We start from the raw sequence: 14937 nt of genomic DNA, 5'->3' as shown, positions 1-14937 counted from the left end.
AGGAGGCATTTGGTAAACCATCCTATATGGTCTCATTTTCAAGAGCAGTGTAGCTGGTATAGAGTAGGGAAGCAGTTGAGGAAAAATTGGCAGAAGGTGTGAATTCACACTATCCCAAGACCAAGTAAGGAATCTGGGTCCCCGAGAGACTTCAAAGTAAGGGGCCCAGCCACCAGAGGGATCCTTACTTAATAAAACCTCTGACCCACCTCCAAGGGTGCACAGGATACCTAAGATCAACCCTTCTCCACTTCCTAGCCTCAGAATGTAGGTCTGATCCGGAAAAAAAAAAAAAGCCAAATCCCCAACCCTCCATGCACATCGGATTGAGAATAGGGCGGTAAGCAGGTCCCGCTCGGAGCCAGCAGAGGCAGCCCGACATCAGTACCGAGTCTCGGGTGGGTGGCGCGGGTGGAGCCACCCCCACGCGCGTCCCGCTGCAGATGCGCCCTAGCCAGGCGGAGTTGGCCGCGCCGCCGGAGAGGCGCAGAGTTTGCAAAGTCGCCGCGGAGCTTGAGCGGGAGCGAAAGGGGTGGGCAGAGTGGGGGTGCGCGCGAGAAAAACCCGCCTCTTGTGAGTTGAGCGGGGAAGAGGGGGGGAAAGGCTCCGAGTTCCGCTTCCTGAACGGCGGGTGGGTAGAACAGGCTGGCGCGGCCGGGGGACCGGCGGGACACATTCGCTCCCGGGCCGAGGCGCGAGCGGCACGGCCCGCGATGGCTGGGGAGCGGACCCGCAGGTTCACCCGGAGCCTGCTGAGACCCGGACAGGCGGCCGAGCTCCGGCACAGCGCTGCATCTGCCGCCGCGGTGGCCGTCAGCAGCCGTCAGCAGCATCGGGTGAGTGCTCTGCGTCCCTTGCGCCACGGCGGGGCTTGTCGGGGGGTTGGGGGGGGGGTCCCCAGACAGGCCTTGCCGCCAGCCCTGTGAGCCCCTGCACGGGAGCTAGCTTGTCCTCCACCCCTGAATTCGCTCCTCCACAGAGCGACCCCGGAGTCACCTCCGCCAAGCAGTGTCACCAAAGAATTAAGGACCAGAGGCGCATTGGGGGACTTTAAGAACGCGGGACGCTTAGATGAGCAGCTGCGTGGGAGAGCATGTGCCTATGTTTTAAAGGGGGTGGAGGAGGCGGGAATGCATCCACTCTGGCTCAAGGTGACAGGGGTGACAGGGACCTGGGGCGGCGGGTGGGGGCAGGATAAAGGGGTGGTGGTGGGGGAAGCTAAATGGATGGAACCTGTAGATCCACAAGTCAGCGCGCCCCTCTCTTCCCTGTGGAACCTAGAAAAGATGTAGTGAGCTCTTCGGCAAGACCAAAGCTGAAACCCCCACCTTCTATCTAGTGAGAAAATCTGCAATTTGCACAGATCTCCCTCCCCCCACAGGCTGGAACCCAACAACCCACTTTATACTGTTGCAGAAAGAGCTGGGGGAAACTGGGATGAAGGGGACGTGGGTTATTAAGTAGCCGGTGGCTTCTGGTGTGTTTTGAAGCGATTTCACGGGATTCTCCCTCCAGAAGGTTTCCACTGGTTACTTCCTTGTCGAAATGCCTTCTAAGTATTGGGTGATTTCCGCGGGAAGTCCCTGAGGCAAAAGCCAGCATCAGGTGCCCAAATCATACCCGTGCATCACGAGATATTCATAAATTCCAGTAGGTGTCACACTAAGGGATGAAAGCGGCAAGCAGGGAGCGCACATCAACTGTGGTAGAAATGGGTAGGCCTTAGGGAGTAGCCTTCCAGCAAGAGTGGGGCTCAGCCACTGAGCTCTTGGACGGGAATCCTCCTTGTGGGTTTCATTTTCCTTTTTTGCCAGTAAATACCATTAGGAATTAAACAACACTATTTAAGAGTGTCAAAGTGTTGCCTTTGCCAGTCACCAAGAGGAGAGAGCCAGAGCTGGTCAGAGCCAGTTCCCACAGCCAGAAGCCTCTCTTAAAGCCAGAGGTCGGGAAGCTGAACAGAGCGGAAGCAAATTGCCTGGCAGAGGGACCAGAGCAGCAAATGCACAGAGGGTGGGGGGGTGGGGTGGGGGATGGGGAAGCCTGGAGTGTGAAAAGAACTGGTAGCCAGGCTGCCCTTCCCTTCCCCTTCCCTCACCACTGGCTGCAATATGCAGCTGCCAGAGACAATTCAACTGTTACCCAATCCCTTGACAGTGCCAGCCTGTGGTTTTGATATCTGTATGCATATTTTTAAGGAAGAACAGACAAACTGTCAAAAACGGGCCATTCTGAAAAGCAGGTGGAACAATTACAGAATCAGACACACATAAGAGAGTAATTTCTCCTTGTAAAGCAGTGGTTCTCAACCTGAGTCTTGACCCTTTGAGTTTAAATGGCAGCTTCCACAGAGGTTGCCCAAGACCTTTGGGGAACACAGTTACCTTACAATTCATAAGAGTAGCATAATTCCAGCTATGAAGTAGTAACAAAAGTAACTTTATGGTTGGGGTGGAGGAGTCACCACAACTTGAGGAACTGTATCAAAGGGTCTCAAGATAAAGGAACGTTGAGAACCACTGTTTTAGGGCATTACTTAGGTTTGTGCTTTTGTTATTCTGTCATTTGCTTTACATTGAAATTGCTTTTCCATTAATTCATTTTAGGGACTCTTAGTAAAAACATAACAAGGTTTAGCATCCACCTGGAAGCAATAGCATGGCTTCTTTTATTTGTGTCTTGTTTTGAAGTGGATTCTCATAGCGTTTCTGCAGCAATGGAATTTTTATAAATAATATGTATCCCTTCTACACACACACACACACACACACACCTCCAAGAAGACCTTACATTTGAAACCCTAGTGAGATCTTGTCACAGTGAATGAGCACAGTGTTCTTAAGGGTATCGGGAAGGGGCACTTCACTGGCACAGGTGCCCTGCCTTCCTCACTTCAGCACCTTGGCCAACACTCCAGAACCAGTTCTTGCCAAGATATTTCAAGGGATCGTACACATCTAGGCAGGCAGGGCTGGCAGTGATTTTGGCAGGAAGACATGAGCTCTGCTCTCTCCCCTACCATTTCTCCTGAAAGGAAGTAGGAAAGGTTGGGTTGGTTTTGTTGTTGTTGTTGTTGTTGTTGTTGTTGTTGTTTTCACTCATTACCACACTCAGTTGGACCAAGAGGGCCACTGTACCTAAAGCCTCAACATTAGCCTACATGGTACATGTTCATCAGAGGTTTGCATTGATCCAGCTTCTTCAAGCTCTATATGTCTGCTGCTCTGTGTTCTCAAAGACTGTTTGTCAAAGGGAAGTGGGGTGACGAGGATATGACGGGGAGACAAAAGGATAATGAGAACATATTGTGGTTTGTCTATTTTAATACAAGGTAGTAGATGAGTGTCTGTATGCTGCAGCAAACTGTCCTCTCTTATACTGAGGGACTCAGGGATTTCTAGTGAAAAAAATATTTCACTTCTAAGATTATAGTCTTTTTCTGAAAGCCTTTCAGAATGCTACAGAGATTGTTATAAATCTTGGCCTGTGTTCTCCCTAATAAAGATGGATGAGGGGGTCAAATTAACTACATCTGAGATTGAGATGAAGTCTTTGAAATATATTTGGGGTGTGGAGACCAGAGATCAAGGGAAACTGACTGAAGAACATGACCAAGGCTAGCTTTGACGGCAGCTGCCACAGGAAGTAGAATGTCACAGCAAAGGTGATGTCAGTGTTAACCAAACCACTGGACTAGGTTTACATGTGTGCATGCAGACTCCTGGCTTGGACCTATCACGTTTTGCCTCTCTCTAAGAACTACTATGTACAATGAATATTTTGAACAGACATGGTCCCTTTAGTTACTGTAGAAAATTAATGACTAATAACTTATTTTATGGCCAAATCATAATACTAAGTCAAGTTCAAATTATTTCCTGAAATTGCTTTGTCTGCTGTCATATGAATAAGCTTTTCTAGTGTGGAATTAGAGTTCTAATGGGATTGTAGATGTGCCTCCCATTTTAGGACTTGAGTGTTTTATCACCATAGTTCAATGCACATGCACATACCAGGTTAGTTTTAGAGGGTTACCGCCACTAGTTTGAAATAAGAATGTTTCTTCAAAAATAATGAGGTGTGTCTATCCTTTGCATGAACTATCTTACATACATTACTTTTTACTATTCACTAACATATAAACTTAAGACATGTATACTTTTCTGCATGTATGTATGATTACATTGCAAACAAATACCTTTAACAAGAATACCTAAATTCTATGCAAGTACCACATCAGATCTGTAATGTGCTTATGGAAGGAATGAATTTAGGTGGTCAGAATAACAAAAGACATTGGGCAACATGGAAAACATTAAATGGCACACAAGCAGGAGGACACATGCCAAGGTCAATTTGTGCCTGAATGTGCACTGCCTAGACCGCATGTGCAACTTAATGCACTTATGATGGTTTCTCTGTAACTCATCCTTAATTTTATATAATCTGTTATTAACTTAAAGAGGAAACAGCCTGCCAGAGTGATTGCAGTTAACCATGATGTTCCTATGCCTACCCACTCAAGCAGGGTAAGCGGTAAAGGAAGAAAGTGCTTGTCCCATAATTGCAAGAGTCCTGTCTGCTTGCTCTGATGTCTTCTAAGTGTGGTGTCTATTTACAATACTACTTTTGACATTTTCCAGAGCTCTGAATAAGTAGAAGCTTTGACCTGCTAAAGGACTTTGATTGAGAAGGAATGAGCATCTAACATGACTGCAGGAGGAATTCCTAGAAAGAAGAATGTCCTCCCGTCTGAGCTTTGTGACATTTAAATAGTGGAGAGTATGAGGGACTTCTGAAAGTTGAACAGAGTTTGAGATTTCCCAAAGGTTAAGTTAGAAGGAAGTAGAAAGATGTTGAGCCATTGAATAAAAACAAAGCATTATTTTTACTGTGAGTGTCCAGCATTTAAAAGCAATATGCAATATGCCTGTTTATTTAGAATCTTAGGCACACACAGCCCTTTTTTAAAACAGATTTGTTTAATTGTTTATGATTTTTATGTGTCTGTGTGGATGCAAGAGTTAATGCACATTACATGTGCATGAAGGGTCCATGGAAGCTTGGAAAGGGTGTCAGACTTGTTGAAACTATAGTCACACATGGTTGTAAGCTGCAATTAGGATGCTAGGAACCAAACTCTAGTCCTCTACAACAGTGGCAAGTGCTTTTAACCATAAAACCGTCTTTCCAGCTCCAATATTTTTCTTATAATAGGGCTCTTTATGACAAGGAGACTAAAGCTTTAGCAGAAATCACTGCCTTCTTTTATCCAATATGAATAAATTCCTTTGACTTTTCTGATTGGTAAGGAAGTCAACACAAAGTTCACAAGACCAAGCCTGAATGCTACTAGTTATACTTAAGACTTCTTTGGAAAAGTAATGTCTTAGTTAGGGTTTTACTGCTGTGAACAGACACCATGACCAAGCCAACTCTTATAAGGATGGCATTTAGTTGGGGCTGGCTTATAGGTTCATAGATTCAGTTCATTATCATCAATGCAAGAGCATGGCAGCATCCAGATAGGCATGGTGCAGCAAAGCTGAAAGTTCAACATCTTTATTTGAAGACCGCTAGTGGAAGACTCACTTCTAGGCAGCTAGGAATAGGATCTTAAAGCCCACACCCACAGTGACACACCTACTCCAACAAGGCCATACCTCCAAATAGTGCCACTCCCTGGGCCAAGTATATACAAACTATTACAAGTAACTTCTAGTAAACTTTTAGAATGGTCAACAAAGAAACAAAGAGTCAACCTGTAGGATTGGAGCTTTCCGTCCCACTATGTCCAACCATTTTATGAAGACCTAATTATCTTAGTCAAACCTTTTAATCACTGTGAAAACAAACAAACAAACAAAAAATACCAAACATCCAACATGTCAGGGAGGAAGGGATGTTTTGGCTCTTGGTTTCAGAGGGTTCAGTCAATCATACCTATTGGGAGGGTATAGTGAATCAGAGCAGTTCACATTATGATATGACAGCCAGAAGACAAAGGAAAAAGAGAGCAAGAAGTCAGGGTAAGACACAATTCTCTAACCACATGCCTTGGGGCATACCACCTTCATGACTCAAGAATGCCATCATAGTATGAATCCATCTGGGGTGAATTGATCTAGATCCCTCACAATCGAATTATCTGCAGAAACATTCTCATAGACACATCAGAGGTGTGACTTTCTAACTTCTAATCCAATTAAATTAGTAGTCAAAGAAGAGAGAATTATAATTGCATTACACTAAACCAATTGTTCAGAGCCTATGAGATACCTGAAACAATATTTAATGCTTGTCTTAATACTTGTAACAATACTATAGGGAAGTTACTGTTGCAAGTTCTAGAAAGAAGACCATTAAGACTCCAAGGGTTAAACCCATTGCTTAATGCTGAGCGACTAATATGATCCTTTTTTTCTCCATCCTGAATAATAACGATACAAGGTTACTCTTCTAATAACATCTAATAATTTTTCTGTTTGGTGCTTCCTTCAGTAGAACCACTAATTACTGAGCATGAAAAGCTTATTTTTTGCCTTCTGGTCTACCTAAGATGCAGCTAGCTCACCTAAAGAACAGGAAATCATTCTTCCCACTCAAGTTTCAGGGAAGCTACCAACGTTCATACCAGAGTTCCTGTGAGGTTTGTAGCAGCACTAGAGTTGTTCCTGTACCTTTATAATAATAGACCCACTAGAGGCAAGTGCAAGTTTAGTTGTTAAATGGTAAAAATGTGAACTCACTTGATCATGCTCATCTTGTGTCTGGCAAAGCCTTGAGTGCATCTTGTAGGCAATTGGCTTGATGCTACACAAGACCACTCCTGGGACTGCTTATGTCTCTGTGACCCATTTTATAATCCCTACCTATGATATGCTTGTGCATCCTGAAGCACATTTTCCACCTCTGTGAGTTGTTCCAGGATTCTTGTTTCCACATCTTTTCTCACCCAATCAGCTAGTCTTACAAAGAAGCATGTACAAAGACAACCACTTTAAGTATCCCGAGAGTCCAAAAGGCAACAGTAATTAGAATAACAAGCAATATGAGGGAAGTTAGACACAGTCAGATTTGGTCATTGCAGTGAAATCAGGATAACCATCGAGTCTGGTAACTTTCCTGAAAGTTCTTCCTATGGTCATGTGAAAAGGAAAACACCACGAAGTTTAAGGCCAAAGAACTAAGATCAAAGAAATAGGCTCTAGGCCTATTCAACATTAACTTCTAATGATATCATCTGAAGCAGGAGCATTGGCATCAGTTAGGAGTTAACTGGAAGTGCAGAATCTCAGAACTCACACCACACATACCAAGGCCACATTTTAATAAGTTTCTCCATTTATCTACAAGCACCTTAAGCTTTAAAAAAAAAAAAATCAGAGCATACATACTGTCTTAGTTAGGTTTTTACTGCTGTGAACAGACACCATGACCAAGGCAAGTCTTATTAAAACAACGTTTAATTGGGGCTGGCTTACAGGTTCAGAGGTTCAGTCCATTATCATCAAGGTGGGAGCATGGCAGTATCCATTCAGGCATGGCGCAGGCAGAGACGAGAGTTCTACATCTTCATCCAAAGGCTGCTAGTGAAAGACTGACTTCCAGGCAACTGGGGTGAGAGTCTTAAGCCCACACCCACAGTGACACACCTACTCCAACCAGGTCACACCTATTCTAACAAGGTCACACCTACAAATGGTGCCATTCCCTGGACCAAGAATATACAAACCATCACACATACCTTAGAGAATGTTGATCCAAATCAGAAAATGCCCTGGGTTACAGAGTAAGAATCATCACGGTAAAGATAAGGCAAGTTGAGGTTATAATTCTTCATACCGAGAACTTTAAATAATTCTAACTTGTATATTATGGCTTGAATATTTGTAGCCCCTCCTCGGCCCTCAGATATTTGTGTTGGTATTTTAACTTATCCCCAGTGTTTGAAGATGGCACCCTTGGATGACAATTGGAAGTAAATCAGGTCATGAGAATAGAAGTTTTATGAAGGTGCTAATGGTTTTAAAATAAGGAAGAAAGGCTTCCTTCCCTATGTTACAGTAAGAAGAATTCTTGTCTACAAATTCATGGTCTGTTGATCTTGGCTTTGCAGCCTCCACACTGTTTGAACCAAATATCTGTTGCTTAAACCACCGACCTGTGTTGTTACAGTAGCCTGAAGTGACTTATGCAGCACGTTGTTATGATTCCTTGTTGCTTTATATGACCCATTGTGCTACATGTTGAAACTTTTAGAAATTTGAAATGAATTCTATCAGTAAATCTAAAGATTAAAATTAGAAAATAGACATTCTTGTCTCTCATAGTGTGTGTATACACATTCTCTCTCTCTCTCTCTCTCACACACACACACACACACATAATTATATATATCCTTCTTATTCACCTTGAAATGTTCTAAGGATGGTATTTCATGGAGTTAAAAACCTTGATTTCTTCATATGCTGAGATGCATATGATCTCTCTGGTTGCCCTTCATCATGATATGCTTTCACTTCCCATCAATATTATGAGTTTCAAAGTTTAACCATATTGGTTTCTAATCAATGGGAGGTGTTAGGAAATGGCAGTTTCTACAAGCTGGAGTCTAGAACTCCGTATCCAACCCCTGTGCTCATGGTGTGATTTTACTTCTTTCTTTAGAGCCTCAGAGTCTAGATTGGTGATCATGGGCCAGATGTGATGGTGCACACATCTAATCCCAGCACTTAGGAGGTCAAAGCAGGGGGATTTGAGTGAGTTTGAGGCTATCCTGGTTTATGTAGTGAATTCTAGATCAACCTACACTATGTAGAGAAGTACTGTCTCAAAAATAAAATTAAAAAAAGACAATAAAAAATGCTATGATTGGTCCTTGCCTTTGCAGTTCCTCTGCTTCAAAGTTCTGATAAGTTCTCCAGATCTCTTATAGGTCACAGACATGACTGGCTTAGGAGTGCTGAACTGGACATCACTAGGAAGTCTTCTATCCACTTCTTTAAAGTCTCATTACTCTGCTTTGTTGGTTTCATGGCTCACAGTGCTGCCCACAGTGATATTTTGAACTTGTCTCTTGCAATTCTTTTATATACTGCTTACTGTCTGAAAGTAAATGAAGGGGTGATGCTTTCTCACTGCAACTGAAGCACTTAAGGAGAGCTAGGACAATGAGCTGGGTGGAGGTTGTAGTGAAAGTAGGACTTGCTGTTAGTGTGAGATAACAATATCCTTTAATGCATAATCCTCACAATCTTGACGCATGGGTCAAACAATCAATAGGAAGACACTAAGATGCCCTGTATATTAGGTATTTTACTTGCACAGTCTATTTACAATCAACTTTGGCAACGGGTTCCTATTTGCATTTCATTGTGAGGAAAGATGCTAACAGGCAAGGAACTTGCCCTTGATTGGCAAGTGAATGGTGAATCTACAGTCTATTGCAATCAGTCTGACTTCATGATCTGAGCTTGTCCTAAATGGTGCAAATACTCCACCAGGTAGGAAGGGAGGAAGAGCCTCATTTGATATGCAGTTAGCATCCAAGAGTAAAGGAAGCCATTCGGTCCAAGTTTCTTTATTTATTTTTTTTTTTTTTTTGTTTTTCGAGACAGGGTTTCTCTGTGTAGTCGTGGCTGTCCTGGAACTCACTCTGTAGCCCAGGCTGGCCTCGAACTCAGAAATCCACCTGCCTCTGCCTCCCGAGTGCTGGGATTAAAGGCGTGCGCCACCACGCCCGGCTCGGTCCAAGTTTCTAAAACAGCTTCTGAATGTGACCCACTAGTGATACTTTTATTCCACTGAACAGTTTCACTTGTGACATCTGAGTGGCATGAGATATTGGGAGTGATGCTCTCTAGGGTGTCAGTCTTGGTGCTCAGTTGTTTCTCAGTGGCTTAGTCAGGGTTTCTATTCCTGCACAAACATCATGACCAAGAAGGAAAGGGTTTATTCAGCTTACATTTCCACATTGCTGTTCATCACTGAAAGAAGTCAGGACTGGAACTCAAGCAGGTCAGGGAGCAGGAGATGATACTGAGGGCATGGAGGTATGTTCTTTACTGGCTTGCCTGCTTCCCCTGGCTTGCTCAGCCTGCTCCCTTATAGAACCCAAGACTACCAGCCCAGAGTTGGCACCACCCATAAGGGGACCTCCCCACTTGATCACTAGTTGAGAAAATACCCCACAGCTGGATCTCATGGAAGCACTTCCCCAACTGAAACTCCTTTCTCTGTGATAACTCCAGCTGTGTCAAGTTGACACAAAACTAGCCAGTACACTCAGCTATGGGGTTGGGACAGAACGGGTTAAGTTTTGCCAACAAAGGATCTTTCAGTTCTAAAAGGAACATCATTCCATTCTTCTCCTTCTACACAAACACATTTTTGGCAAGATAAGCACAGCGTGGTTGGACTGCAAATTGCATCTATTACATTGTCTCTTTTAGTCTTGATATGATGGTTTTCCTGTTTACCAACAAGGGGGTTTCTTTCCTTCAGAGTCGTATTTGTTTGCTTATCATTCACAACAGTGTCTCCAGGATGGAAATAAAAGCTGGTGTTTGCTGGACTAGACATCTTGACCTACATTTAATGATGTAGAAATAATAAAATTTAATGAATTTGAATGAGTTAGTGGCAATAGACAAAAACATTTGCCTTGGGAAAGCATTAATATTCTACAATTGGACTAAAGTGGACATGCCTGCGTCTAAAATGAAGAGAGCTCATAAAACTGCACCATTCAAAGGCCCCTTTCATTTCTGCTTCTGAGATATGAAAGTTCTTTGTTTTTCTAATCTAATTAAAGCATACCTTTTCTCCTGACATAGAATTTGGGAAGCTGGAGAGCTCTTTAATTTAAGCATATTACCAAAATGGCAGAATTTAACAAAAGATTGGCAGGGAGTTTATTTGAAAAGATGACACCATTTATGATCAACACACTGAGCTTTTCCCTCCCTGTAATGGTTTCAGTAATTACAAATTTAAATGACTAATTAAGGCTGTCAAAATGACCAATAACGTTTGGCCTTTCAAATCACATATTCTATAAAAAGAATACAGGCACCAACATTTGACTCAGCAAACAAGCCAACAAAAAACTTAACAGAACTTAATATTCAGTGAGATATGATAATTGAATTATTCTTGAACATGCATTGTTTATTTAATAAGCTGCTTAGGATCCCTTTGTCCTAACTCTGGCATGAAAAGAAAAGAATTACATGTAGCTAGGAAATCTTCACCAATTGTGAGAGATGTTAAAACTCTGTCATACTGGGGAAGGTACTCTGAATGGGAAGAACTACTGTGTAAAGATACTTTTTATGTTTTTCATATCCTTTGTTTATTTAAAATCAGCCATTTGTTCTAAAAGATGTCATTTTTTAAAAAGTGAATAAAATTGTGTTCTGTTTTGCTTTATTATTAGAAAGTGCAGGACGGAAAGCTATAAATTTGTTCTGAAAGTGCTATAATAACGTGTATTGGCATACCAGCATGTACAGATAATATTCTTCCAGAAACTTCCTGAGTACCACAGTCAATTTGAAAAATGCATCTTTTTTTTTTTTTTTTTTGTATTTAAACTAGCGGTGTGGTTTCCAGGCAGTGCAACTGTGACCGTGTTATTAACCTTTGGGTTGCTTCTAAAATAAAATGGCAAACACTAAGACCTGGAAAGATGCTTTTTAGTTCTGAAAATCTAGGATGTTCTTTGTGATGTTAAGAAGATTATTCAGAGCACAAAGCTACTCTGTATTTTGTTTGTTTGTTTGTTTTGTTTTGTTTTCATTTGTCACACCACCAAATTGATTAAGATACCTGACTTCAGCAACAGAAAGAACTGGTTCAAATGTTTTACATCTAAGTAAAAATGCTAGTACTAAAATGATCATCATGAGTGAGAGGCATGACTACTTACAAGAAGCACGGGACTTGGCAAAGGGGGACTGGACCATGATAAGGTAGAGCAAGTCAGGTTCCTCTACCCTAAGAGAAGCGAAAGACTCACTTCAGTCATAGATCATCCTTTAAAGGACTCTGAAGGTTCATGGTCTCGGGAAAACCCCTATTCACACAGCTGACAGAAAAAAAAATGTGGCTCAGACTCTGAGCCACAAACCAAAGAGCATGGCCCAGGGCACATATGTAGCAGAGAGCTGCCTTGTTTAGCCTCAATGGGAGAAGATGCGCCTAATCCTGTAGAAACTTGATGCCCCTGTGTGTATGTGGAGGAGGGCATACCCAGGGGTAGGGGGCAGCCTCTCTGAGGTGAAGGGAAGGAAAGATGGGGGAAGAACTCTACGAAGGGAGACCGGGAGGGGGCAACATTTGGGATGATAATAAATAAATAAATTAATTAATTTTCAAAAAGGAAAAGAAAAACAAAAATGGGAATGGTTCCCCTTGCCCAAGTCTACCCTGCCCTGTCAATCACTGATTAGGCAATGAGAGCTTCTCTCTCTCTCTCTCTCTCTCTCTCTCTCTCTTACCTTCTCTTGCTCTCTCTCACTCTGTCAGGGTTGGTTTTGTCTCCATGACTCATATGACTTACTCTAAGCACAGTATCATTTCAGAGAGGTTGAGAAAGCGTTTGTTCCTTGGTCAGCTGGTCCCACTTGCAGCCACACTGACACAGGGTGGAGTACCTGCAGTGTGTTCCTTCAGGGTGGGAGTGAACCATGCAAAGGGCAGCGGCTAGGGTACTGGAGATGATGTTTAGATATTTGGAGATGTATGTTTAGCCATTTAAAGTTTTAGGTGAAATTTTGTTTCTGACAGCAACTTTATAAACAAGTACAACCTAAAGTTTATGTTGCAAAAAAAAAAAAAAAAAAAAAAAGGAAAAAAATGTGAATTCCTTAATAGTCTACAACCCTAAACATTTAAATCTAAACGGAAAATGCATCTGAAAGAGAAAGGAAGCTAAGTCACAGGGGCCAGGGAAGGATATGCTCAGGGTTACAGGGTCATGAGACCTGTGTCTCTCCTCTATAGGCCACGTGCAACATCTGTAACAGTGAGTCTACGTCTGTGTCATAAAGCAGAGGAGATAACTCTGCTTGTTTTACCTTGGATTCTCCAGTGAAAGTGTAGGGGCTTTCCAGCTACAGGAGGACTGCTTGCCAAGGGGCTTCAGGAGTCTGAATCCAGCTAAGCTGGGTGTACAGACCTACTCGTATCTTGAACACTTGAGGTTTCTATTTCCTGTCGTTTGCTGGGACTCTGTACCGATCGATGTCTTAAAAATGAGTGAGTGCATTTGTCATCCAGTTGAGAACATTAACCTCTCAGGTTATCAATGTAGAAAGAATGTAAATGTGCTCTTGGGTTTGAGCCACTCCTGTGAGCTGACTTTTTGATCACCAAATCTAAATGACTACACCTGATCTCTCAGTGTCCTGAGCACTGAGACTTGGCTGAACCTGGCTTGGTAGGATTTGAATTTTGTCAATAGATTTCTGCTGCTTCTATGACCAATGACTACAAATCTAGTGCTAAGTAGCTTTGATGTTTCATATAGGTGAGAAGCTCGTAAGGCCTGGACTGGCTGGTTTTGTGTGTCCACTTGACACAAGCTGGAGTTATCACAGAGAAAGGAGCCTCCCTTGAGGAAATGCCTCCATGAGATCCAGCTGTAAGGCATTTTCTCAATTAGTGATCAAAGGGGGAGGACCCAGCCCATTGTGAGTGGTGTCATCCCTGGGCTTGTAGTCTTGGGTTCTATAAGAGAGCAAGCCAGTAAGCAGCATCCCTCCATGGCCTCTGCATCAGCTCCTGCCTCCAAGTTCCTGCCTTGTGTTCCTGGCCTGACTTCCTGTGGTGATGAACAGCAATCTGGAAGTGTAAGCTATTTAAGCCCTTTTCTCTCCAACTCGTTTCTTGGTCAAGATGTTTTTGTGCAGGAATACAAACCCTGACTAAGACAAAAACCTCACCTGGTTATGGTCAGGGTATTAGCCAGGGCGGTGTCTCTTTCGAAAGGAATTCAAGAAAAACGTGTTTTGTGCTTATTTTTGTTGTCCTGGAATTCAGATCCTTGAATTTGTTGGGTATAAATCCCTATTTTGTTGAATGTAGACTGAAGTCACCTTCCTTGGCCATGGCTCCTTCTTCCATTGTCAAAGCAAACCATCGTGGGTCAAGATCATTATATGTTACATCTCTTTGACCCTTTCTTCTGCTTCTCTCTTTTGCTGATAAAGATTTATGCCATGGCCTTGACCATCTCATGATATCCAGGCCTTTCATCCTAAATACATCTGCAATGCCCCCCCTTTCTGTGCAAGTACATTCACAGGCTCTAGGGATTTAGAAGGGATGTCTTTGAAAACAAAAGATGCTCAGAAATACACTAAAAGAACAAATTATCCCCCAAGAACTGCTTTCTAATCCTAAGGTGAAGTGGGAGAAACAGGGACCACAAGTCATGGGACAAGGGTCACCTGCTATCAGTATAGGTCTTCCTTCCTCATTTAAACTCTCAGAAGATACTCTCGTAGACATGCCTGGTAATGACAACAAATCAGGTTGATTCGAAAATGAGATTTACCATCACATTGTCAGTACTTACTCTATCTCCTGTGCCACCTCCCCTTGGTTCCTAATTGGTCTTAGCCTCTTCTTTTTATGTTTCCATAGCACTGCAATGACATTAGTTACCTTCACTATGATCACATACCCACTGCCCTGTCGTACCAGAAAGCTACAGTTTTGCCACAGCTTCTTGTATGATCCCCAGCTGGATGGACAGGCAGAATATGTGTATTATTATGGCTCTTTTAAATGCTCTAAACACTTCATGCCATTCTTGAAAAGGGCACGAATTATAATAAGCATCTCTCTCTTTATTATTATTATTATTTTTTTTTTTTGCCTTACTTACATGCTTTGATAAGTACCTGCTCTTTAAAAATAAGAGCCCCG

The 14937-nt window shown here is 42.7% G+C and overlaps 1 protein-coding gene across 3 annotated transcripts in view; it reads left to right on the top strand.

Annotated features, from left to right (window-relative positions):
* The first annotated feature begins 443 nt into the window (after positions 1-443).
* Dock10 (dedicator of cytokinesis 10) overlaps positions 444-14937 on the top strand; it is a 258799-nt gene continuing 244305 nt past the window's right edge. For 2 of the 3 annotated variants that reach the window (XM_021165780.2, XM_085838674.1), the window contains exon 1: positions 652-836. In XM_021165780.2, the coding sequence (XP_021021439.1) occupies positions 714-836 (123 nt within the window). In that variant the 5' untranslated portion in view covers positions 652-713. Of the gene's footprint in view, positions 837-14937 lie in introns of all 3 variants that reach the window. The other variant, XM_085838639.1, reaches the window with a different exon arrangement.

Source organism: Mus caroli, unplaced genomic scaffold (assembly GCF_978045245.1).
Source record: "Mus caroli unplaced genomic scaffold, Mus_caroli_1 scaffold_1, whole genome shotgun sequence".
NCBI classification, from domain to species: domain Eukaryota; kingdom Metazoa; phylum Chordata; class Mammalia; order Rodentia; family Muridae; genus Mus; species Mus caroli.
This window is presented reverse-complemented; position numbering and strand designations above follow the sequence as displayed.